The 27,808-nt window shown below is 38.1% G+C and overlaps 1 protein-coding gene and 1 long non-coding RNA gene across 2 annotated transcripts; one reads left to right on the plus strand and one right to left on the minus strand.

The window, feature by feature from the left end:
* Positions 1-1,454: 1,454 nt before the first annotated feature.
* Positions 1,455-27,808, minus strand: LOC124148202 (cubilin-like). Its single transcript, XM_048382919.1, has 5 exons — positions 27,389-27,808; positions 3,223-3,404; positions 2,556-2,724; positions 2,038-2,219; positions 1,455-1,802 (listed from the first exon to the last, which is right to left on the minus strand). The coding sequence occupies exons 1-5, from the start codon at positions 27,453-27,455 to the stop codon at positions 1,635-1,637; spliced, it is 768 nt and encodes a 255-aa protein (XP_048238876.1). The 5' UTR covers positions 27,456-27,808; the 3' UTR covers positions 1,455-1,634.
* On the plus strand, positions 9,074-12,147 carry LOC125372548. The gene is made up of 2 exons (XR_007218183.1): positions 9,074-9,228; positions 11,925-12,147. It is a non-coding gene; the product is annotated as an uncharacterized LOC125372548 (long non-coding RNA).

Below are 27,808 nucleotides of genomic sequence, written 5' to 3' on the forward strand. Positions count from 1 at the left end.
AACCGATGTCTGTAACATAGCAGTGGATCCGCCTACAACAACTTCCGTCATATTTGCTTTTTGCTAGTTGTTATTTGTATTAATTTATGTGAAAAGAGGTGAAGTGAAATGGGGTTTAACGTCGCGTCCAAGATTATTGCACTTATATAGCGACGTGCATGTACGTGTATGTGTGGCTGCTTGAACTGATGCCGATTTATAGTGCCAGCTCACAGAGATACCAGGCCACAGTTTAACATGAATACCCCACTCAGACACAGTATACTGACTCCGAGCCGACCAGTCCTTGTTAAGACCCTTAATGCTGAGCGCCAGACAGGGTAAGAACAAGTACCATCTTTTAACGTCTTTTGGTATGACGCGGCCGGGGATCGAGCCCCGGACTGTCCGCTCTCCGGGCGGACGCTCTACCACTAGACCACGGAGGCGGTCAATGTGTAAAGCAACAGTATTTAAACAACACATACTAACAACAGAGTATTTTAATCATAATTTTTAATCATGCATATTTTTTGTCATAAAACAAAGAAAGAATTAAAAGTAAAAGTACCCATTAGGTGAACAATAACACACACATAATTGTTTCTGAAAATGCTAAATACGGAGTCATACATGATATTACTAAAATGATATAGTTGAACAACTTTAGCATTCTTGGTAAGCGAAGAATAAGAAAATAACGATAATTGTAAAATCAATGTATACCAGAATTCTTGTTGTAAAAAAACAAAACATCTACTTGTATCCAACCTTTATGTTATCAGGATAAAGTTACCAGTTTAATTCTCGACGAGTCTACATAACATTTTAACGGAAATGTTAACAAAAATAGCACTGGTATCAAATCTTTGAAGTCACCATAAAGACAGAGCAAAATGAACGTTGCAATCATTAACGATCAAGTACTTCCAAAAGAAAAAGATGAAATATACTTTCTATACAAATCCATATATTAGTTTGTGATCTTAAATTTGGAAACTGACAGATACTCCTGTCCATATACTTGCAACTGCGTTACTTGTTCGTATTCCTGTACATGGGGACGGTCGGGTAGCCTAGTGGTTAAAGCGTTCGCCCGTCACGCCGAAGACCCGGGTTCGATTCCCGACAATGTGTCAAGCCCATTTCTGGTGACCCCCGCCGTGATATTGCTGGAATATTGCTAAAAGCGGCGTAAAACCAAACTCACTCACTCACTCACTCCTGTATATGAGGGACACTGACTGAAACGGACATAAAGCATTCACATGATTGACTTCCATGTTGTCCTCCATTCAGCAAAGGAACTGCTTTGTTTATTGTTATTACATTCAGTGCATGGAAGAACATATACTACTGGAGGGTATGAACTTTAATCATCAATACTTTTGAAATACTTATGTATCCGTTCAGCAGGCGCGCGGACAGTTCAGTTGTCAACACGTGTATATAAAAAAACAAAGCTAAATAAGTCATGATGCTACATCTACTTTATCTACAAGTACACATGTGTAAAATACACGGGCAATAAAAAACAGAATCAGCTCCATCAGTAATATCAGCATAAAAAAAGATATATGAAGGAAAAGACATCATCGCAATGAGTCCAGAAGATGTTGATATGGACTAATATGCAATACAGTTCCTCATCGCTGTCAGGCGCAACTGTACTCTGCCTTGAACCCCCGTGACACTTCGGAGTTGTCAGTGCGCATGCGCACGAACATGGAGTTGGATGATGACCTGTACGCAGTCGGAGTAGGTAATCTGTTTCCACAGTGCTTCAACAGCTGACTGGCAAATGTGCTTGTCCCATCGTAGAGCTATGTGAAAACAAAGGAACAATGTCAAAATACCAAGTCTACTTCCTTGACGAATCATCAAAATTTCTATTAAACCATATCAATATTTTTTTTCTTATCATATGTTTAAATAACTTTAATATGAGGTTTAGAAAAAGAGAGATAAAATATCACGTTTTCAAATGATGTTTTTTTGCACATTTTATTAGTAATAAATGCGTGTAAAAGAAAAGGGAATATTTCGAACTGAACTTACAGCGACATAATCATAGGCGCAGCTATCGTGATCTTCAACGTCACAGTCCCTGAAGGTGAGTGTAATCCTTTGGCCAGAGTCAACTTTGATCAGCCAGCGACATTCAGTGCTGTGGGGATAGGCCTGTGGGTAGTTCTTGGACATAATGGCTCCATTAGGGGTGCTGAATGTACCGCCACATCCTGTAGAATAACATGTAATTATGTATTAACATATGTCATCAGATAAACATATTGGAATGAATGATCTTGGACATTATGAATAAAAAGTATCCGCATTATGTGTCTAATTTGTTAGTGCTGTAGTCAGGATTCCAGGTCAGGATAGGTCTGGTTCGGTCGGGCCGATTTGTGTGTCATTATGCCACTGGTAGCCTGGATATTTGCTCATGCAGTCAGTAACTGGCTTTCGGTTATGTAAAGATTACTGAGATACAGCTGGAATTGTCGTGCCGTGTGCGTAATTATGTGCAACTAATAAACATCGAAAGATGGCAGCTTTGACAGCATGTTAATTACCTCCACTAAATGCCCTGTACCCGGCTGAAAAGCCCTTCATGGTCACGCCAGCGTCACTCCTAAATCTGAGGGACAAGGTATTGCCAGTGGTTGTGAGGACTTTTGTTGTTGTCTGACTGTGGCAAAGCTTGGCTAACTGTGGGGCCGACGGGTCTGGACCTCCATACACCTTCATGGGACATACAAGATGTATACATATCACACAGTACTTGTTAGTTTGTAGCTTTATGTGGTAGTCATTTTCCCGAGGCAAGGGAGTCAGCTGACTGTAAAAGTCAAGTTTCCACCCTTGCTGAACTAAGCTGGAATTAAGATGAGTTGTATATTGGCCGAACTAGTGAGTGAGTGAGTTTGGTTTTACGCCGATTTTAGCAATATCACGGCGGGGGACACCAATAACTAGTGTATGCATAGTCCAATGAAAATCGCGTGACGAAAGAGACAACTTGTTCATAAGCAACATGGATTACAATATGCAGATTTTCACATACTACCCATGACAAACAATTTGATAGAGAAAGAATCACAGTATACATTCCTATTTGAAAGAAACATTCAACGGTGATCTGACGAAGCCATCATATTGGTTTACTTTTAGTCTTAAATCAAACTTAAGTTATTCTTAATGGACATATTGTAATTTGATCTAGGGTGCTGGTTCTCCTACCTCAAGAGCATCGTAATTGCAGTTCGAGTGTGATTCGACGTGGAAGTCGTTAATAGTGAGCTTGATGTAGTAGTTGTTTGGAGCAGTTATCGTCCACAAGCAGTTTGTTCCATGTGGGTAGGGATTCGGGTAGTTGGGACTCTTGATAGTGCCATATGTTCTTGTGAGCGATCCGCCGCATGCTGCAATTACGAAAGTTCTGAATGGAATACCTGGTGTAGGTATTTGGTCAATCTTGCACTCGAATGACATGTTCAATGATATGTTACTAAGAGATGTACAGAACAATTTGTTCATTTCAGTATCACAGCAAAAAAATGCAGTATCCGGATACCTGCCGGATACCTCCGGACACTTACCCAAAACGCGTCCGGGTATCCGGTGGCAGATATCTTGCCCGATACCAGATCCGTGGTATCCGACATGGACACATCACCTGAAAGTATGCCACCTGGAATCCGGGTATCCGGCACCGGATACCTCAATCTGGGTGTCCAAGGATCCGGCACTGGATACCAAGGATCCGGCACCGGATACCTCAATCTGAGTTTCCAAAAACATGTCACAATTTGGGGGGTTGCATTTTGTTCAATTAAGTGTGAAACACCTAAATATATATTGGAAACTAACCAAGAAAATTGAACATTGCTGAAGGTATCCGGAAGGTATCTGGCAGGTATCCGGATGCAATTTTTCGAGGTGTCTTATTTCTGGTAAATAATGTTAGCCTGGGCATATCAGATAGCTGTAGTAATATTCTGTGTCATTTTAGTTGTAAATATCCCCTTAAAGTTGAGATCTATGGGCATGTACTTTTGGAGAAGACAATTTTTTCAATTTCATCTATAATTCTTTTTAGATGTTAAGCTGTTTAATGAACAAACATCAGTTCTAATACATGTATGATGATTAAATTTCATGTTCAGACTTCCAGATTGTTCTGAGTGAAAGTATAAACTCATCGACTGTGTGCTCACTTGGGCCTTTGGTCCTAGTGAGATGATAATATGATTATTTGTAAAGGTACAAGTACTTGTTACGAGCATACCAGCTTCATTTAAGTTTGAAACAGAATATGCCTCACTCTGAGGGTGACATGTACCAGATTTCATCACACTACAGAGAGCTGTTCCTTAGTTACTGTGAACATTTTTACTGAAAGACATTGAAAGCTAATTTGACCTTCAATATCAGTTGCGACTATTTCAAAAACAATTGTAAAGTGCTTCATTCAGGGTAATATTGACAAACATATGACAATGATATACAACTATATGTATAAGAGTTATTTAGACTTCTGCAGGAAAAGGCACATTAGAGAACAAGAGTCATCAGAAACATGACATATACCCCAGCAGCTGTCTGTAAAGTAACTACTTGTAAATGTGCAATTCTGTATGTAATGAGTCAACAGTTTAAAGTTCTTTAAGAAGCATACATTGTTTACCCACAAAAGATCAACCATGGTCGCATCCATATGAATGCCAAGTTTCGATCAAATACATTGAATGGTTTTCGAATTCTGCCCCGGAAACGAACCCCATCCCCAATTGAGTCTATGTCGAACTTCATTCCATAAAAATTCCACTATGCACAGCAAGTTGTGGTGCCTTTGATAATTAGGCCATCCATGCCAACAGGTGATAAAGAACAAGCAAACTGAAGAAATATTTGCAGAATAGCTACATGAACATGATGAACCAAACAGAATAATTTCAAATATTTACCACTGACTGCTACTCTTCTCTTGTTCCTCGTTGCTTCTCTTTTTCCATTGATGCTGTGCAGATGACTGACTCATTCATTCATCCAGAAATTCTGCAAACATAAGTATCATTCACATTAAAGAAATGTCCAAACGGTACATGCTCTACATTGAATTCAATTGAAAAGACCCCAGTTGAGATTCCAACTTAGAACTGTCCTTATTAAAATATTTCATCCAAAACATTCAGAGATAAAACATAACCATGATAACCCCATATTTAACAACTGTCAAACAATTATTTGACAACAAAGCCAGGGTCATTCAACATACACTTTACATAGGGAATCACTTTTTGCAAAAAAAGATCCTCGCCAAGGTCAGAGTCATTCCATGAAATATTGAATTATTAAGTTATGAAGCTTAACATAACAGTGTAATTATTAAAATATCTTAAGCGTAAAAAAAATAAAGTCTTTGGTGGCCATTAATGTAAATTATAGTCTGTATTAGCATCCCACGAAAGTTTAGAGTTAATAATCGTTCCTAGATCTTTGTACTTTTCTTCATTATCTATAAAAAGCGGATCTAATTTGGATCATCTTGTTTTGACCACAAATCCATTACGCCCCTTATGCAAAGGGGCAAATCCTTGTCCTCATAACAAACAGTTGACCATAATACTAAAAAAGGACCCTTGGCGTTTACGGTAAAGTATGTAGAGCAGGAAAATATCTAAATCAATCCGTTCCATAAGATCTCTGCACAGAAATCATAAGGAGTCTATGTCGAACTTCATTCCATAAAAATTTTAAAAAATAAAAATTTGAAAAATCCCAAAATATCAAAAGGCACCACTTCAGTATGTGCCTGATAGATTTGCCAAGTTTCGATCAAATACACTGAATGGTTTTCGAATTCTGCCCCGAAAACGAACCTCATCCCCAATTGAGTCTTTGTCCAACTTCATTCCATAAAAATTTTAAAAAATAAAAGTTAGAAAAATCCCAAAATATCAAAAGGCACCACTTCAGTATGTGCCTGATAGATTTGCCAAGTTTCGATCAAATACACTGAATGGTTTTCGAATTCTGCCCTGAAAACGAACCCCATCCCCAATTGAGTCTGTGTCCAACTTCATTCCATAAAAACGTAAAAAAATAAAAATTAGAAAAATCCCAAAATATCAAAAGGCACCACTTCAGTATGTGCCTGATAGATTTGCCAAGTTTCGATCAAATACACTGAATGGTTTGGAAAACCTGCCCCGGAAAAGGAAATGATTACGGACGGACAGACGGATGGACAGGGACAGACAGATTTGCTGATCACTATATCCCCCCGCATTATATGCCGGGGGGATAAAAAGTAAGTGTATGACCTTTTGTCAACTTCTATCCCTGCCCTAAAGAAGAGTTTGGCCATTAACAATTTTTTTGTCTGGCTATGACATTGACCTTTGACATAGCAGATCAATGTGTTATTCCAAAGATGTCCAAGCAATGCATGGTTTCGTACGATAACTGTGACTATCAAACTGAGGCAAAATATTGGAAAATCCCCATTTACACAGCTGGCTAATGAAACATAAACAACAACAAAATTATCAATTTCTTTTATTTATATGCCTATATCACACATTGAACAGTGTTCACATGATGGTTCCTGATGCAGTATGCAATTTCCTCCTATTCTTCAATACCCATAACAGAGCGGGATAACTGTTCGCTTGTTACAGTTCAGAGTTACTTGCCCTCAAACATCCTTTTCCTTCTATATTGCCATGGAAAAACAGGAACCAGGATGAGGGGAGGCCAGATGGGCTCTATCCCTGTTGCATTGTGTTAGTAGAATTGTGAACATTCTATTTGGTGTTTGGGTCCACATTTATAGACAAGTAGTCGCAAACATCATTCCTTTCAAGAGATTACCACATGGCCAAAGACAATAATTTCTTCAACGTCCTTGAAGGGTCCCACTCCGACTTGGCATTGGTTGGTCTTCTCACATTAGCCTGACCAGCCTTTGTGAGTGTGTCCCAGTGTCAGTTGGCATATAACTTCTTGGTAGGCCCCCATTGAAATAACAGGACTCTCCTCATTGCTGTCTGCCAATCACTTCGGAAATCTGGAAGGGTCCTTCCAGACTGTCAACCTGTCATCCGGGTATCTCAAGCTGGTCTTCAGTTTCTGCAGAATTATGTATAAAGATTGTAGCAATAGAAAAGAATTGTTGCAACATGTACTTACAGATAAAAGGCAGGAAATTCACTTAATTTATCATCTTTGAGTTTTGTTATATACCAAACATTTGAGATATATATTGTTCCATGCTGATGAGTTGAAACAATCATTAACTGACATCTCTTAAAAATGTTCCTAGCAACCTATACTTGCCATACAAGCCAAAGTAATAGATGAGGTAGCAAGTGGGCTCATCGACCGCTCGTAATCGTACCCAATAACGTGGGATGTTGTCCGTAACAGTCATCGTTGGTGCGTCTGGATCGAGCTCATAACATTTATCACTGGTTTGCCTAGTTGAGATTTGAGATTTGATTATTTATAATCCTTGTCATTTAGCCGAACTATTGCTGGATGTGATGTTAAATGAGTGAATTGGGTTTAACGCCTCTTTGAACAGTATTCCAGTTATATCACGGCATGCAAGCTTGATGTGGGAAGAAAGCCCAAAGTGATGCAGGTCTTACATGTTTACCACTTTGATGAAACCCACAAGCAAGTGTATGATGCTACCCTCGATTCAAACCCACGACCATCGGTTTCTGTCAAGCCCAAGAGATGCAACTATGCACAGCAAGTTGTGGTGCCTTTGATAATTAGGCCATCCATGCCAACAGGTGATAAAGAACAAGCAAACTGAAGAAATATTTGCAGAATAGCTACATGAACATGATGAACCAAACAGAATAATTTCAAATATTTACCACTGACTGCTACTCTTCTCTTGTTCCTCGTTGCTTCTCTTTTTCCATTGATGCTGTGCAGATGACTGACTCATTCATTCATCCAGAAATTCTGCAAACATAAGTATCATTCACATTAAAGAAATGTCCAAACGGTACATGCTCTACATTGAATTCAATTGAAAAGACCCCAGTTGAGATTCCAACTTAGAACTGTCCTTATTAAAATATTTCATCCAAAACATTCAGAGATAAAACATAACCATGATAACCCCATATTTAACAACTGTCAAACAATTATTTGACAACAAAGCCAGGGTCATTCAACATACACTTTACATAGGGAATCACTTTTTGCAAAAAAAGATCCTCGCCAAGGTCAGAGTCATTCCATGAAATATTGAATTATTAAGTTATGAAGCTTAACATAACAGTGTAATTATTAAAATATCTTAAGCGTAAAAAAAATATAAAGTCTTTGGTGGCCATTAATGTAAATTATAGTCTGTATTAGCATCCCACGAAAGTTTAGAGTTAATAATCGTTCCTAGATCTTTGTACTTTTCTTCATTATCTATAAAAAGCGGATCTAATTTGGATCATCTTGTTTTGACCACAAATCCATTACGCCCCTTATGCAAAGGGGCAAATCCTTGTCCTCATAACAAACAGTTGACCATAATACTAAAAAAGGACCCTTGGCGTTTACGGTAAAGTATGTAGAGCAGGAAAATATCTAAATCAATCCGTTCCATAAGATCTCTGCACAGAAATCATAAGGTCACGAAGCCCTGCTACGTACCTGGCATCCGCATTTGCTGCCAATCGCCTTTCCAAATACTGTTGACTTCCGCGTTGTGAATGGCTCAGGGGAACTTCGGCCGGCATTTCCGTGGTGGAGGTGAATGAGAACAATGTATCGATACACGAGGTAAGCTTATCGTAATCAAGCATCACAGTGTATATCGATACACGAGGTTTGTTTACATCCATGTTCTAAAATGGCGCCCTGGACCGTGGGGGAATATGGGTAAAATGGCTTGTTCCGGGTTAACACTAAGCTGGGCCCCCGTCTCTAATATCACAATATTGTTTGGCACAAGTTGACGACGCGCATAGGGAGCCGGGAACCAGCTTAACACGACATAAGCTGGTTCCCGGCTCTCTATGCGCGTCGTCAACTTGCGCCAAGTTATATTAGAGACGAGGCCCAGCTCATTGACCCTTTTCACACTTCGCTACTTCCGGTTTGAAAGCGAGGCTTGGAGAGCAGAAGGTGAAGGCTGGATAGCACATGAAACACATGGAGATGTCAACAAGGCATGCAATCGGGACAAACTGTGACAATTTAACCATCCCGGTACATTTATCGCAAGTATTGAACATTATTCTTATTGACAAACTATTCTACTGTTATCTGGTCTCCTTACCGATATAAATTTGAGTCTGGCCGTTCTGTTGTGATTTCAATTTAAAATATCCATGACCACCTGGTAACTCCCAGTGCAGTTTATGGTAGCTGAACAGACTTACCGTATTCGACGTAATAAGCGCCCCGCTCTAATAAGCGCCCACGGCGATATTTGCGAATATATTGGCAAGTGAACAATCCCAATTGGCACCCCTTCCGATTGATCAATGTTCACAAGACTTATTTATTCGCGTATGATACGCACTGGTGTGTTATATGCAACCTTAATTATGGGCAATTAAATTCTGGAAAAATATATCTGTCGTACATGAACACGAAATTTATCTTTCAACTCTGTTTTCTTTTCACCAAAATAATATTTTAATAAGAGCCCCCTATTTCTATTTTGAGAGCGCCCTGGGCGCTTATTACGTCGATTACGGTAATACAAATTCTACTGAAATCTTGTAAAAAATAATTCATTGTTTACACACCATTAAGCCAAACTATTTATTGTGAGTTTAAATACCTTTTGACCATATCTAGATATATGTCAGAAACTAACTAAATTAATATGTTGATATAATGTATCAAATTGTAACCTACTGAGAATTTACAATCGTAACAAATCAGAAGTTTGCATCAGTTGTGTATTTGATGTAAATTGTAATGGACTCAAATGCATTCCAATAAAATATTAGACCTCTAGATCTACTTGTGCTGTTGGGATTGTGAACAGTTGTTATTTTGATTGTCAATGTTGACAGATTAGATAGCATGAGGTGTAATATTTCAACTGAATTATTACATAAAGGGTGTGTAAATATTTAAAGTAAAGTACAGTTTGATCTGCAATTTTGGTAACAATTAATATTTCTCCCAAAATGATATTTACTTTACTGTACCAATTTAATCATGTCATGAAATGAACAAAAACCCAACTAATAATGTCCAGTAAATGTTCAATCTACATGTGGTCTTTATATTATTTACAGAAACAGATAACTCTTTAACAGTTTGTATTCAAATATTTCAAATGCATAAATTGATATTGACATTACTAAAAACTTAAAGTATAAAAAGAATTATTTTTAATTCCCATGCGTATTGCAATCATAACTCATTTATTCCCTTTGTTTAATTGTGAAACCCATCTGGTTTTATGTCCACAAACATGTTTTGAAACTTTTAAAATAAAAAGATATTTTTTGGTGCAAGCAATTGCCATGTATTATTGATTATTAATCATATCAATTTATATATAAGAATATAGTTGTGCTTACTGTGTCATTTTGCAATAATTATATTATTATGATGTAATATTTTACTATTGTTAACAATCTTTAGAACTTTAGTTTATTTCAATCACGTCAAGTGGTGTGATCATTTTCATATTTATTTATAATTCAATCAAAACGAGAAAAATAAAAAAATATAAATACATAGAAGAAATTTGTTTTCCTTGTCAAATTACGATGATAGCATGAATTTATCTCATGCTCCTTGTATAGCATGCTCCTTGTGAAAATTCATTCCATTTCTTCTTCGAATGTACCTTATATGATGATTTTAGGGAGACATTACTGACAGCTATCGATTATCTTGGAGGACAAAATACTCTACATAGTATTCTTTTTGGTGATTCAAACTTAGATGTTTTCCTGAATACAAAAATATTCTTGTCTGTACACAAATTTATAGAAACGACTAACAGATTCAGTAGCTAGCATATTATTGTTTCCAAACTGTTAATCATTAATATTGTTAAATCTATATTCAACACTAAAATATATAATATTAGGATATGTATGAGATGCACACTGGCTTCACTTTCCAGCACATTGTACATATCCTTCATATGAGCACTGTATATATATTGCACACTATGTTTCCACAATGTGAAGCTTCAACTGTAAATTGTTCATTTTCATTATGCAATATTATGTATAACTGTATATAGGGAGAAGGCGGTAATAATTGCTGCCCATTGTCTTTTTGGACAATAAAATATGTTTAATAATATTTCATCTTGTGATCTGACAAAGTTAATATTTTCTAGTCAAAATATCAACTTTAGTAAACCACATGAAGAGATAAATATTGCATTTGACAAAATAAATTCAAGTCTTATATTTTCTTTTTGATCTTCATGACCTTACTCAGAAAACCATAGTGTCAATGAGGCAGACTGACTGTAGGTGTGACAAAACGTGATATTTCACCTGATTTTAATAAAAATCTTATTTTTTTCACTCTAGCGAAAGTATGTTTTCAGCATGGTCATGATTAAATACATACCGGTAATACAAATATCAAAACGTGTTTCAATAAAACAAGAGTGAATTTCTGTGTGACATTGATATAAAGAGCTGTAGTACACTGTCATTAAATTGATGTATCTGTTGAGTTTACCCTTTACACAGAATATACTGTTTGAGTTTTCGACATATCAGATGAATTGATGCCTTCAAGATTGTTCTAAAGTACATGTAGCATGTAATGTTACACACTGTGATTAATTTTCCTTAAACTTCTCTATTTCAGAAGAATGTTGTTTTCTAAATAAGCAATATTTTGAGAGAAGGTGAATATGCATTGTTTATAAAAAATGTTATTGAAGTAGGAATATTATTACAATATAATAGAATTATTCATTTCAGGCCAGCGAGTCAACACAATGAAGTACTAGTATCCCGTGACGGATGTCTGGAGGAGCTTTCTGCTGACAGTAACACAATGGTTACAATGTGCGTCCTGTCAAAGGACGAGGAAGTGAAAAGCCATATTCATTCAATCATCAAATGTGGTTCCTGTCACATTTCTCTTAAATAGGACGAGGAACTGAAAAGCCTTATTCACTCACAAATCAACATGGCCAATATTTATCGGACACTGAAAAAGCACATTGTACCATTTGTTTACAAGCAAGAAAATTATTTTCTCCTGGAATTTAATTAGGTGCTTTTGACTGACAAAGACACCCAGTCCATGTTAAGTTTTGAAAACTTATATTGTGAGAAATAAAGATATGAAAATTTTGGTTTTTCTTTGTCAAATATGAGAAATCCAGATTGTTCCATCAACATAATTTGTACCGATACATATATTTTATCTTGGCTTGATTACCAATTGAAGTTGATTCCTTTTTATCTTTTGTTATTTTATCTGTACTCATATCTGATCAAGACATTTTCAAACTATTCAGGATAAATGTATTAGTAGCTTCCTTTTGATATACAATTACCTTTCATCATACAGGATTAGGTGAGGGTGTTCAAGAAGTTGGTAGTTGTATCAATTCTTATATTTCTTCAATTTCATGCATTATTTATATTTATCAATTTTTAGTTTCCTTTTAACTTATTTTAAACAGTTCACACATTATTACTTTTGTAGTGCAAGGTGCAATCTCAATCGGCAATAATCAGTTAAGTAAGTGATGTTTGAAGAACAAGTAAAGTATCATCTGTCCTCGTACACACTGAATAGGGTTATCGCCCCTTCTGAATATTTATTTTGACACACGAATTATTTTCATAATTAACATTGTAATATGTTAAAATGAAAATCATAGCAGAAAAAGTGTCTTTTGTCAACTGGACTCATGGCAAAACGATAGTGCGTTGTGCAGCAAACACCACTATGAAATGTGAAATAAACATGATCTCAATCTTGATCTAGAGTTCGCCAAGCCACGCATTGACTGAGCAATTTTGCAAAAGTACACTGACGTGTTTCATGTTATGCAGTTTATTTACGATAGAAAACTTCTGTCATTGAATGTACTGTCACATTGTACCTATATGCCAACGAGGTTATGATAAAACAATCTATTTCTGAAATACGTATCTCGAAATGCACCTTTCGATTCACTTCCGTGATCCTGACAGCAAAATGCTAATTCCAGTGTATAACAGGCATATTTTAGTTGGACCTCATGATTTAATGTCAAATATCTTCTGTATTATATACAGAGGATACCATTTTTTGTTTGTTTGAAATGTCCATCAGTGAAATGCACAACATGCTGTCTATTCCCTATGAGCTGATGCGACTCTCACTGCATGGAGCTATGCTCTCCAAGCCTCGTTTTCGATCCAAGATGGCGAAAGTGTGAAAAAGGTCAATGCACTGAACACGATCGGTCATTTCGTCAAAATTGGCCAAATATTGAGATTGCAGCTGAGGTCATGCTGGCAGCTGAAGTGACACATTAAGGTAAGGAATATGTGAATATTACAATGATCACGTATTAATGTAATTTACCACATGTAAGCCTGTCACATGTGACACATTAACTTTTATAGCCAACATGTAAGTAAATGTATAATTATATTTTTATAGGACAAGTAGCCTGTCTATCATATGTTAGTATTTGCTTATGTATATAATGTAGATATATGTTTACTTTAACTGGATAATTTGTATGCTAATTTGTATCACTGTCTTATTTCATATACTCCCTTTACTCTGTGAGAATGATTAATAGCCTCAACATATTTTTCCAGGTGTGAAGAATCAAGAACATCTTTAATGACAGCGAAGTTTTGCATCAGAGATCATCGTGAAGTGGAAGATAAGACATTTTAAGGGTATGAACATTTTCACTTGAACTAGTTGAACAATAACCATGATGACAACTTTATCATGGGGGAATTTTTGGTGCTGGGGTAGCCTAGTGGTTGAAGCGTTCACTCTTCGTGCTGAAGACCCAGGTTTGATTCCTGCCCCATAGCTGCGATATTGCTGAGTGTGGCGTAAAACATCAAACAAAGCTAAAAGCCGCAAACTTAGTCACGTGGGGATTCCAGGTTGAAGTTGGTCCCCGTCAACATGATCAACCTATGCTAGTTGTAAGAGATAACTTAATGGATCGGGTGAACAGGCTCGCTGACTTGGTTGATCCATGTCATTGTATCCCAATTGTGTGGATCGATGCTCATAATGTCAATCACTGGATAGTCTGGTCCAGACTTCATTATTTACAGCCCGCTGTCATATAGCTGGAATATGGCTGAGTGCAGAGTTAAACAACAAACACCAACATGATTCTACAACCTGCTCTTGTGGATACCATTTTGAGGATCCTACACATAACTTCTTTTCAGGTCTTAACTATTGCAATATGTTCTACTACATGTGTTTTAAACATTTTTTTTTTCATAGTGAACTGGATTTCCAAACAAGCCGATGGCTTATCTAAATGATGCTCAAATACAAAATAAGTATTAATAAAATACTTATTCTATACTATTGCAAACTATTAGTTGAGCAATAATGTAATCATCTGTTTATAAGTAGATAATGAAGGAGAAGTCCATATTGATTAAATCTACCAGATTCTGAGATAAATGCACGTATTGATTGATATATTTCAATGTTTTCCTGTACATAATTTTCAACAATTCCATATAAAGCTTTCTTATATCATAACCATGCTGTATAATAATACCTATTATTTCTAATAATAGCATAATTTGGACACACAAATAAGTAATGAATGGTATTTTTATAACAGGTGCTACACATGCGGGATAGGTCATTTGACATGAATCAGTTTTATGTGAATTTAAATCACTACAAGCTGATCTGAGTCATGAAAGGATATGACTTTGATTCTGTAAAAATGGAAATGCTAAAACATCTTCTAATATTAACCATGCTATTACAGAATCTGTTCACTTGTTATTGTATGTAAAATATTTTTGAACGATTACATCCATCTAATGATTGTTTGTATGTGTGATATGCCAGTAGAGGTATATGTGTACAAGCATGTGCATCCGCGTAAAAAAATTATGTATGTTTGGCTAGGTACCAGTATATGAATGAGTGTTGTTTTGTGCGACTTGTATGTTAGCATCATCATAGTTTCAACAGACAGTTTATGTATATCAAATGTTAAATTTCTTTGTTGGGAGAAATGCATATCAAAACTGCCATTATTTTATAACTGATGAGTAGAACTTTTTAAGTATCTGGCATGATACATTTCCTTGGTCCACAGAAACATGTTACCAATAAACTGACTAGATGAGTAGCATAGCAGTCAGTATGGTTGGAAACAGACTAAGCTTACTTACTTACTTACTTACTTTGGAGATTTAACGTGCGCTTTCCGACTGATGCGTATTTCGCACACGGGCCCGGCCAGGCCATTTAATGTGTTTCCGAAAGGGGCGAAGGTGGTCTGTGCAACCCAAGAGGGGGGTTTTAGGGGTTGCTTATATAGAATTTGGGAATTTTGAGATTTGGAATAGATGCCGATGGGATTGGGGAGGAGAACTAAGGGAGCTGGGTATGGTGGATGTTTGTTTGTTTATGTGATTTTGATTTGGTGAGTTATTGTGTTTTTAGATGCGTTTTATTAGTTCCGTTTTGATTAAGAATACGCCTAAGGCCTTGAAGTTTTCTAGTTTATTTTGTGGGTTTAGTATTGCTTCTAGAGTTAGAGCCTTGTTTAGATTGAGGGTGGTTTGTAATGCGGTTCGATGTGTTAGGTAGTGTGTGCAGTGGATGAGTGCGTGTTCTGGGGTTTCTGGTTGTTTGCAGTGTGGGCAGTTACCTGTAGTGTGTTTTTTAAATTTTTTTAGGTGGTTATTTAGGTTGGTGTGTCCTGTTTGGAGTTTAGTGATTACTCTGTCGATTTTTTTGGATGGATGGAGAATTTTTGGTTTGGTTAGTGGTTTGCTGAGCACTTTTTTGATTTGGCTATTTGAGTTTAGATATAGGTTATGCCATTTTTTGGTGATTTTTTGCTTGTTTACACTTTTAATTTCTGATTTTGAGATGGGTAAGTTTAAGCTTATTTCTGGGATTTTGAGGGATAGTTTAGCTGCTTTATCTGCGTTTTCATTACCGTATATTCCTACGTGGGCGGGTATCCACAAGAAGGTTATTTGTTTGCCTGCCTTAGTTAGGTCGTTGGAGCTTTTAAGTATTTGATTTATTAATTTAGGTCGGTTTTTGGTATTTTTGTTTTGGAGGGCTTGCAGTCCACTTAGGGAGTCGGTAAGTATTAGGATTTTTTTGTGGTTTTTGGATTCTTGATTATGGAGGGCTGAGGCCATGCCCATTAGTTCTGCCGTGAATATTGATTGGTTGTTTGGGAGTCGGAAGGATTGTGTGGTTTTAGTTGGTTGTGTGGTATGGACTCCGAAACCTGTGTGTTTGGAGGTCGGATCTGAGGATCCGTCCGTGTAAATGTGACACCAATTTGGCCAATTTTCGTGTATGTATGCTAGTGTGGTAGTTTTAGCTATGTTTGGGTCGGTTTGTTTATTTATTTGGCTAGCTAGTGTTGTGTCTATTTTGGGTATTTTAAGTTTAGGGGTGAAGATATTTGATTGTTTGCAGTTTTGTTTAAGATTTTTAATTTGGTGTTCATTTAGGTAGTTTGTTATTCTTTGGGATATTGGGGTAAGTAAGGGGTGTTTACGAGCTAGAGCTTGGTTTTTGGGGCTGATGTTTTGGTTTATTAAGTTTTGGATGAGAGGGTTTGATTGGGACGCGGCCCAGAAATTTAAGCTTAGCTGTTCCCTGCGTAGACTTAGTGGCATTTCTCCTGTTAAGGCCTGAAGTGAGGTGTAGGAGGTGCCATGTTGGGTGCGTGTAATTAGTTTGAGAGCCTGATATTGTATTGAGTCAAGTTTTTTAGATAGAGAGTTGTTTAGGGTGTTGTATATGGCGCAGCCGTAGTCTAGTTTTGATCTAATTAGTGATATGTAGAGAGAGAGGAGGGTATCTTTGGATGCTCCCCAGTTAGAACCAGTTAGGCATCTTAGGGTGTTTAGGTCTTTACTGCATTTAGTTGTTAGGTTTTGGATGTGAGCATCCCAGGTGAGATGTTCATCGAAAATAAGTCCTAAGAATTTGGTTTGTTTTGACTAAGCCGTCACTACTCAATTAAGTAATTAACAGACAATTGCAAGTGATAATACCCACCTGACACTAGTTGCCCTGTTAATCCCTAATCCACCATGAGTTGACATTGAGTTCATCTTGCTAATGAGCTGTTGTGAGCGTAACGAGATGATAAACATCAAAGGGGGGGGCAGGCTTTGATCATGTGTTCTGTAGAAGAGATTATGTCACTTGTTTAATGTTTATTTAGGATTAGCTACATCCCTTGATGCTACCAAGGCCATGCTTGAGATTATCAGACAGTTTGTCTGGATACAACCACAGTTGCAGTTTGTACTCCAAGCGAGCAACACCTCCCAAGCCAGCACAGAGCATTGCCTGATAGCCAGCCAAGGAGAAATCCATCATCGGTAATTATCACGTTATCCTTTCAGCCTTATTCACATACTCTTAAAATCACTCTCATCGTTTGTTTGTTTGTTGTTTAACGCCGAACCTAGCAATATTCCAGCTATAGGACAGCGGTCTGTAAATAATCGAGTCTTGGCCAAGCGAGCAACACTTCCCAAGCCAGCACAGAGCATTGCCTGATAGCCAGCCAAGGAAACTCCACTCGGAAATTATCACGTTATCATTTCATCCTTATTCACCTACATTACTCTCACCGAATTAATCACAAAACCCCTAAATCCTTAAAAACAACAACACTCAACTCTTAAAAGTAACCAACACCTTATCCTCCCCCATATCCCTAACACAGCTCGCACTCATTTCTACTCGCTACCCACGCCCACCACTCAAACACACCCTTTGCCCCAACTCCAAAAAACAAAAAAACTGCTAATCCCCCCTTCTTGTTAACACAACGCACGCTCTTTCCTACTCACCACCCACGCCCACCACTCACATACCTCCACTCCTTCGACTAAATATCTCCTAATCCCCGCTTTCCACTTGTCTCACCTAATCCCAGCCTTCCAGCAAAACATAAATCTTTAATAATTAATCCACTTCACAAACCCTCCTACTAAAACCAACAACAAATAACCACCGCAACCTCCTCCGCCTCCTTAACACAACTCACCAAGTAAAAGCAACAAACCAACTCACCTCCCCAAAACACTACTCCCACTCCACCACCACTCACCACAACACACGCTCTCCAACTCTCCAACACAACACCCAAACAACATTACTGACACCCGCAACGCCACACTCGCAGACATTCCAGCTCCTTACTCACCCACGCCTGCGGAAGCGCACAACACTTCCGGGAGGTCACTCGGAAACATAGCCCCGACTGAGTATGGCGAAAACATGACACACACCACCCCCACCAAACCAGCTAACTCGCCACCTCAAAACACCAAAAACGCAAACTCGACACATCCACTCCACCTCCATCGCACACACCCTCCCCGGCCGCCTTCCTCACCACCTTCGCCCTCTACTTCTTCTCAGCAGGCTCAGGCACCACTCTCTCACTAGAACTTTCGGCAGATAAAATAGGACTTTGGTTTAAAATAGAAAAAATAAATTACAACAATATTAAAAAAGCCAACAAAGGATACCAGATAATCTTCCCTAACCGAGAATCTTACAACGCAGCAAATAAAATAACTCAAATATTCCACGTCACGGTAATCAAACAAACACCTAATTGGCAACAATATACACGAGGCGTAATTAGGGTTAACCCAAGGGAAACAAATGAGGACTTACAATTATACTCTCTAGAAGCTAACATAAACCAAGACAAAAACCCTCAGCCCCTAATCACCAGCACACGTAGAATAACCTCAACTAGAAACGGAAAAACGGTCCCAACCTCCATTGTCATAATCAACGTCAAAAAGACCGCTAAATTCCCTGAAGCCCCCAAACACATATCCTTCGGAGCCCACACCAACTTAGAAGTCAAACCCTATATAAAGCAGGTTAAGCAATGTACAAAGTGCCTCAAATACAACCACACTGCCTCCCAATGCACATACCGTAAAACTAAATGTAAAAAATGCGCACAAACAGACTGCCCAGGCACATGCACACCCTGGTGCATCCACTGCAAATCCACCCAACACACTTCACTTTCAAACCAATGCCCATACAGACACACACTCACCCAGCAGGCCAACAAACATATAAACATAGACACGGCTAAAATCCAAACACGAAAATTTTTCTACACCTGCATCTAAACCACTCCTCCCTACACCACACCCAAACACCATCCCACAAACAAACACCACACCCATAACCGACAGCTCTGTCTGGGGCCCCTACCAAGAAACCGCACCCACCTCACACACAAGCAGCCACTCAACCAACCACGAACCCTCCCACATCACACATAGCCAAAACATCAACCCCCGCATGCAAAACAAACCTCAAAATGACCACCACAACACGACCCTCATCCAAGCACCCTACAGCCCATATGGTAACAACACTCTCCCACAAGCAAGCACAACAACAAAACACAAACACTAAGAAATCATCAGCTACACCCATCCCACAAACACCTTCACAATCCTCCACATCACATGCCTCCCCCATGGAAACTCAATCAGCTAAACCTAATCTAACCGATGACGAAGATTTCTCCATTACTGAGGAAACAATAGACACTACTCCAACTAAAACAAACCAAACTCCCCAACCAGCCAACACCCAAAACCTAAATAACCTCACCTTACTCCTAGCATACATGCATAGTCAAAACTCACCAAAAGCTAGCATGAAATCCTTCCACAAAGTAGCTTTCAATCTAAAATTAACCGATCTTCCCTTCTTCCTCTTTAACCTCCATCTAAAAGAACTCACCGAATAAAATATAAAATAAAAAATAAATCACCAATCACCCGAACCCAATATTCGAAGGACTAAATATTTTTCAGTGGAACGCCAACGGACTCACCTCCCACGGCCATGAACTAAAAACTAAATTTAAACTAAATAAAGGCCCTCACATTGCTTGTATACAGGTAACCAAATTCTCAAAAAAATCCAAATTCACACTACCTAACTACAACTCAGTTAGAACTGACAGAGCTAAACCGAAAACAAGAAGAGCCGCAGGAGGACTAATCATATTTATCAGGGAAGATATAAATTACGAAGAAATAAAAATAGACACGTCAAACCTAGAAGCCAACGGCATTAAAATCACATTAAATAACCGAAACATAAACATCATAAATATTTACCACTGGGCGGAACAAAAAGTCCAACCTGAGGATCTAAACAAACTACTCCAAATAAGCGATAAATCTACTATATTCCTAGGAGACTTTAACGCTCACCATCCTACTTGGAGCATAGATGATAAAATAGATAATCATGGCAAATTAATCTCCGAATGGATAGAAACAAACGACCTAGTACTCCTTAATAGCAACCAACCCACGAGGTACGATAAGATAAACCAAAAATGTCGGCTATCGACCTAACCATATGCGCCGCAGATCTAGCCCAAAGTACTCAATGGGAAGTGCACGACGTCCCGCTAGGTAGTGACCACTTCCCCATAAACATAACCATAGGAAATACAAACGTACCAATCCAAACAGAAAACCAAGAACCAAAATTCCATTACAATAAAGCTAACTGGGACCAATTCCAAGATATCTGCAACGAAGCTAACTTAAACGAAATAGAAAATAATGATCCAGAAACCTATTGTAAAAACCTAACAGACTATATAATAAACGCAGCCAAAACCTCCATCCCCTTCAAAACATCTAAGACAGGCAAACCGACGGTACCATGGTGGAATGAGGAAATATAACAGACTAGACGAAAACGTAAATCAGCCTTCAATAAAGCAAAACGCGACTACAAATATTTAAACATAGCCCACGAACTAAACCATCAGGTTCAAAAACTAGTCCAAATAGCCAAAAGTAGAGACTGGAAAAAATTCTGCGAAGGTATAAATAACCGTACAGATGCCAGAATGGTCTGGCGCAAAATCCACGCCATCAGAGGCTTAAAACGACATAAAAAAAAACCTAACATTGACAACTCAACCAACCCCGCCCAAAAAGCAAATAATCTCGCCAACCACTTTTCGGCCGTTAGCAGTAACACCAACTTCAGTAAAAAATTCCAAGATAAACTTAAAACAGAAAACAAACCCACAAAAGAACCAAACAATAACAATCTAGAAATAAATCAACCCTACACAATGGAGGAGCTCCTCTACGTAATCCAAAACAGGAAAAAGGGCACAGCCCCAGGATTAGACCTAACTTCTTACCAAATAATTAAAAAACTCCCCCTAAAACTACTCCAGGCACTACTCAAACTATACAATCTCATCTACCTAAACGGACAGGTTCCTACTCCCTGGAAACAGGCCCTAGACATACCAATCCCTAAACCTAATAAACCAGCTAATCAAGCTAGCTCATATAGGCCAATATCCCTAACTTCAAACTTATGTAAAGTAATGGAATCAATGGCTAAAAATAGATTACAACATTACTTAACCCAAAATAACATCATAAACCCAGATCAAAGCGGTTTCACTACCGGCCGCTCAACCCTAGATAACCTCGCCCGACTAGAACAAGATATTAAGACAGCACAACTAAATAAACAATATACCACAGGCATCTTCTTAGACTTCTCTAAAGCTTTCGACATGGTATGGCACGATGGGCTAATACAAAAACTTAAAAAAATAGGACTCAAAGGTCAGATAATAAACTACATCCAGGACTTCCTAAACAATCGTAAAATAACCGTGGGTATAGACCAAACTATATCGGGCCAATGTCCCCTAGAAAATGGTACTCCACAGGGCAGTATCCTCAGCCCCACCCTCTTCAATATAATGATAAACGATCTATTCGAGGGCCTATCCCCTAAAGTAAACACATCAAAATTCGCGGATGATGGAGCCATCTGGATCCGCACTAAAAGCATGAACATGGTCCAAAATCTACTCCAAAAATCTCTTAATAAAATACAACAATGGGCTGACAAATGGGGCTTCTCCCTTAACTCAGAAAAAACAACAGGAATAGTATTCAAACATAAAAACATGAAACCCGCCTCCCCACTCCTCCAGCTAAACAATCAAACAATCAAATTTCAAAAACAAACCAAATTCTTAGGACTTATTTTCGATGAACATCTCACCTGGGATGCTCACATCCAAAACCTAACAACTAAATGCAGTAAAGACCTAAACACCCTAAGATGCCTAACTGGCTCTAACTGGAGAGCATCCAAAGATACCCTCCTCTCTCTCTACATATCACTAATTAGATCAAAACTAGACTACCGCTGCGCCATATACAACACCCTAAACAACTCTCTATCTAAAAAACTTGACTCAATACAATATCAGGCTCTCAAACTAGTTACACGCACCCAACATGGCACCTCCTACACCTCACTTCAGGCCTTAACAGGAGAAATGCCACTAAGTCTACGCAGGGAACAGCTAAGCTTAAATTTCTGGGCCGCGTCCCAATCAAACCCTCTCATCCAAAACTTAATAAACCAAAACATCAGCCCCAAAAACCAAGCTCTAGCTCGTAAACACCCCTTACTTACCCCAATATCCCAAAGAATAACAAACTACCTAAATGAACACCAAATTAAAAATCTAAAACAAAACTGCAAACAATCAAATATCTTCACCCCTAAACTTAAAATACCCAAAATAGACACAACACTAGCTAGCCAAATAAATAAACAAACCGACCCAAACATAGCTAAAACTACCACACTAGCATACATACACGAAAATTGGCCAAATTGGTGTCACATTTACACGGACGGATCCTCAGTTCCGACCTCCAAACACACAGGTTTCGGAGTCCATACCACACAACCAACTAAAACCACACGATCCTTCCGACTCCCAAACAACCAATCAATATTCACGGCAGAACTAATGGGCATGGCCTCAGCCCTCCATAATCAAGAATCCAAAAAACACAAAAATATCCTAATACTTACCGACTCCCTAAGTGGACTGCAAGCCCTCCAAAACAAAAATACCAAAAACCGACCTAAATTAATAAATCAAATACTTAAAAGCTCCAACGACCTAACTAAGGCAGGCAAACAAATAACCTTCTTGTGGATACCCGCCCACGTAGGAATATACGGTAACGAAAACGCCGATAAAGCAGCTAAACTATCCCTCAAAATCCCAGAAATAAGCTTAAACTTACCCATCTCAAAATCAGAAATTAAAAGTGTAAACAAGCAAAAACTCACAAAAAAATGGCATAACCTATATCTAAACTCAAATAGCCAAATCAAAAAAGTGCTCAGCAAACCACTAACCAAACCCAAAATTCTCCATCCATCCAAAAAAATCGACAGAGTAATCACTAAACTCCAAACAGGACACACCAACCTAAATAACCACCTAAAAAAAATTAAAAAACATACTACAGGTAACTTCCCACACTGCAAACAACCAGAAACCCCAGAACACGCACTCATCCACTGCACACACTACCTAACACATCGAACCGCATTACAAACCACCTTCAATCTAAACAAGGCTCTCACTCTAGAAGCAATACTAAACCCACAAAATAAACTAGAAAACTTCAAGGCCTTAGGCGTATTCTTAATCAAAACGGAACTAATAAAACGCATCTAAAAACACAATAACCTACCAAATCAAAATCACATAAACAAACAAACATCCACCATACCCAGCTCCCTTAGTTCTCCTCCCCAATCCCATCGGCATCTATTCCAAATCTCAAAATTCCCAATTTCTATATAAGCAACCCCTAAAACCCCCCTCCTGGGTTGCACAGACCACCTTCGCCCCTTTCGGAAACACATTAAATGGCCTGGCCGGGCCCGTGTGCGAAATACGCATCAGTCGGAAAGCGCACGTTAAATCTCCAAAGTAAGTAAGTAAGTAAGATACAACCTGATGTCTTATTGGATTCTGCCTTGTAGCAAACTATGTATGTGACAAGGACTTTGACCACTCTGTGCAGATGCATAACAATGCATAATGAACTTGGGGTATGATTCAATTATGTCACACAAGTCAAAGATGGGTTCCACTGTATTTAGAAACAGACGATAGATGCAATACTGTGTTACTTTATAACAATCAAATGAGTATTCAAATAGGAATACACATATATTTACAATTACCCTTGAAAAGTTCCAAAACCAAATAGAACTACTTAAATTGGGTGGATACAGATTTTTTTAAAGGGGGGTGCACAATTAAGATCTATTTAGTGTCTTTGGTGGTAATTTATACAGAAATAAAGATTTTTTTCGAAATAAAATACCCTCTGTATCCGCCCATACTATTGCCAGTAGCCGAATTAAGGTCCCTTAAATGTAATATACATAGTTTTTAGTCGATTGTTCAGGTGGTTCTTTTCAGTTGATTTTTGTATCAGTGTCTATTTTGGCCTTCCAAATAATGGTAGATATTGAATATCAATTTTGGCGAAAATATCTGTTGTATGAAATCCTAATGTTACTTACTTTTGTATTTGAGATGATATTTGTATTTGGTAGCCTAGTGGGTAATGCGTTCTCCACAGCACTGGGTTCAGTTCCCCACATGTGTTCTGTGTGAAAAGCCCATTTCTGGTGTCCCCGCAGATATATTGCTAGAATATTGCTAAAAGCTGTGTGAAACTATACTAACTTGCTCACTCATTATATAGTATTTTGAGATCACTTACATGACTTGTGTGATTGAAAGTTCTGATAATTATGAATACTGTATTCGACGTAATAAGCGCCCAGGGCGCTCTCAAAATTTCGTGGTTTATGCTGGCAGCCTGAAATGTTTATGTACGACAAATATAATTTTCCAGAATTAAATTCCCCATAATTAAGGGTGCATATCACACACGAGTGTGTATTATACGCAAATAAATAAGTCTTGTATACATTGATCAATTGGAAAGGGTGCTTATTGGAATTGTTCACTAGCCAATATATCAGCAAATATTCCCGTGGGCCCTTATTAGAGCGAGGCGCTTATTACGGTAGTACATGTAATACGGTAGTACTGTTTTTATGTATAAGAACCTATTTTATGCAATTGAATTGCAATGTTTACCCTTCCTATATTTTGATGTAATGCAAACATTTGAGAAAAATTCCGGTGAGCCTTACGGCACTACAGGAATTGTTTTCAGAAGATCAATTCCAATTTTGTATTTTCTGTAAAATTCACTGTTTGCTATGGCTTTTTTACATTGGTTAACATGGTTTGGTTAACAGTTGCTTGATAAATTGTCATTACCTTACTCATTGAGAAACCAACTTTTTACCCTTTGTCAATATATGTGTGTTTCTTATATTTTTAATAACAAGCTTTTAAAGATGTTATAAATTGTTTCAGGTACCTGGATTTCACAATGACACCAGATCAGACAAGTCATACAAAGGACTCTCCGGATGATGAATAATCCTCCCCAGAACTAACCTCAGAAAGTGATGATTCTGAATGAATAATGCCACATCAGTGTGATTCTGTAGGTTGTTACGACATTAATCAAGTCTAAAGGAATTAATACAATGTACCACAGCAGTGAGACTATGTTTATGTGGTGTACATTGACGCTGACTATACAAATCTGAATGACTTTTGTGGTTTACTGCACAAACATAATTGACTTTAGATATTCTTCTACCTTGAAATTCTTCTGAGATTTGACTAATTTGTTTATTTAGAAAATGGCATTGAAGCATCTGTTTCTGTTTTGGAATGTTCATGCAAACACCTCTGGTTACTGAACCAATGAAATCAATAAATATGATTTTTTATCTTAAAAATATTTTTGTTTTGCTTATTTAAGAAATATGATATCGATCATTCATAACATAGGTGCTAACATATATCAAATATACTAATGCCCTGAATGTTTTCCTACAATTAATACAGCTCACTGAACGAGTTCCCTGTCAGTAGAAAAATTACATTGATATTTTTATGTACCGGTACTTCATTAGGTGTTTTCTGTGGATGCCATTAGTCTTATGCACCCATTTGGGTTAATGATATTCTGTTTCAAACTTCAATGAAACCTGTCTGTCAAGATGTAACAAGTACTGATACAGTTCCAAAATAATCTTTTAATCTCACCAGGAACAAAGGCCCAAGTGAGCACATAGCCAATGACTTTCATATTTGTGTCAGAGTGAGTATGGTGTTATGCCACTTTATGAGCAAAATTCCAACAATATCATGATGGGTGACACCAAGCAATGTAGCGATGTGGTGAATCGAACGCTTCAACCACTAGGCTAGAACAAACTGGGAATATGAAGATGAAATGTAAGGATACCATCATACCAGGACTGAATGCTTTTCATTTAATACGATGAACATCTAAAATGAAATATATATGAACTTTAAAAATGTTTTCACCAAAGATCTCAACTTTAAGGGGATATTTACAACCAAAATAACACAGAATATTACTACAGCTATCTGCTATGCCCAGGCTAACATTATTTACTAGGAGAAAGACATCTCGAAAAATTGCATCCGGATACCTGCCGGATACCTTCAGCAATGTTCAATTTTCTTGGTTAGTTTCCAATATATTTTTAGGTGTTTAACACTTAATTGAACAAAATGCACCCCCCAAATTGTGACAAGTTTTTGGAAACTCAGAATGAGGTATCCGGTGCCGGATCCCTGGACACCAAGATTGAGGTATCCGGTGAGGTATCCGGCACCGGATTCCAGGTGACACACTTTCCGGTGAGGTGTCCATGCCGGATACCACGGATCTGGTATCCGGCAAGGTATCTGCCACCGGATACCCGGACGCGTTTTGGGTAAGTGTCCGGAGGTATCCGGCAGGTATCCGGATACCGGAAACTGCATTTTTTTGCTGTGTTATATAGTGATGTATTAATATATGAATCATTTTTCCGATGTTCGGTATCGCCGCTGTTACAGTATACCATAGACGTTGTTATCCATAAACGTTTTGTTTACTTTGCTATCCATCAACTTTGTTATGACTGTCAAACAGTTCAGCAAGAAAGAGATAATAGTTCTCACTTATTGCCACATATTTAGCCCGAAACCCTTTTCCGCTAACTGAACGTAGAGTTGGTTGGAGGGAGAATGATATGCAGGAGGAGAAGGTCGCGAGGAGATGCTGGCGCCATCATGAAAATGGCGGTGAGAATTATAGACACGATAACCATTAATGAGATCAGTCACGCACACCATGTGACCAAATGCTGCAAAACAAAGCACAATCAAGGAAACCAGCAATCTCACCTGCTGCAGGATAAGCTGCTCCAGTAATGAAAAGAATGATACAAGAGGCAGTGCGAAGAGTAGACATCTTCTTAACTGAACAAAATCTTTGTTCCCTTTTGGTAGAGTTGTTGAAAGTCTTCTTTTATATAGTCTCAAACAAACCGCCCCATACCAGTTTTAGCCAACCTGAACCGCTTTGACGCAGTTTATGATTGTCCGTTCAAATCAACTGACCTTGATCGAGTTTCAAAGCTGACATGTTTCAATAATGTCTCGATGACCAATTCCAGGAAGATTCGTTATTGGACATCCGGGCCAACCTGAACGGCTCTGACGTAGTTTATGATTGGACGATTAACTCAACCGACCTTGATCCGGTTCCAATGCTGACATGTTTCAACAATGTCACCATGACCATTTTCAGGGAGTTTCATTATT

Source organism: Haliotis rufescens, unplaced genomic scaffold, assembly GCF_023055435.1.
Source record: "Haliotis rufescens isolate VD_foot unplaced genomic scaffold, xgHalRufe1.0.p SCAF_42, whole genome shotgun sequence".
NCBI classification, from domain to species: domain Eukaryota; kingdom Metazoa; phylum Mollusca; class Gastropoda; order Lepetellida; family Haliotidae; genus Haliotis; species Haliotis rufescens.

Coding starts and splice junctions, on each gene's coding strand:
- LOC124148202 (XM_048382919.1), bottom strand. CDS start 27,455: ATGTCTACTCTTCGCACTGCCTCTTGTATCATTCTTTTCATTACTGGA. Junction 3,405..27,388: donor AGCAGCTTATCCTGCAGCAG/GTGAGATTGCTG, acceptor TCGTAATTGCAG/CATGCGGCGGATCGCTCACA. Junction 2,725..3,222: donor GCAATTACGATGCTCTTGAG/GTAGGAGAACCA, acceptor TGTCCCATGAAG/GTGTATGGAGGTCCAGACCC.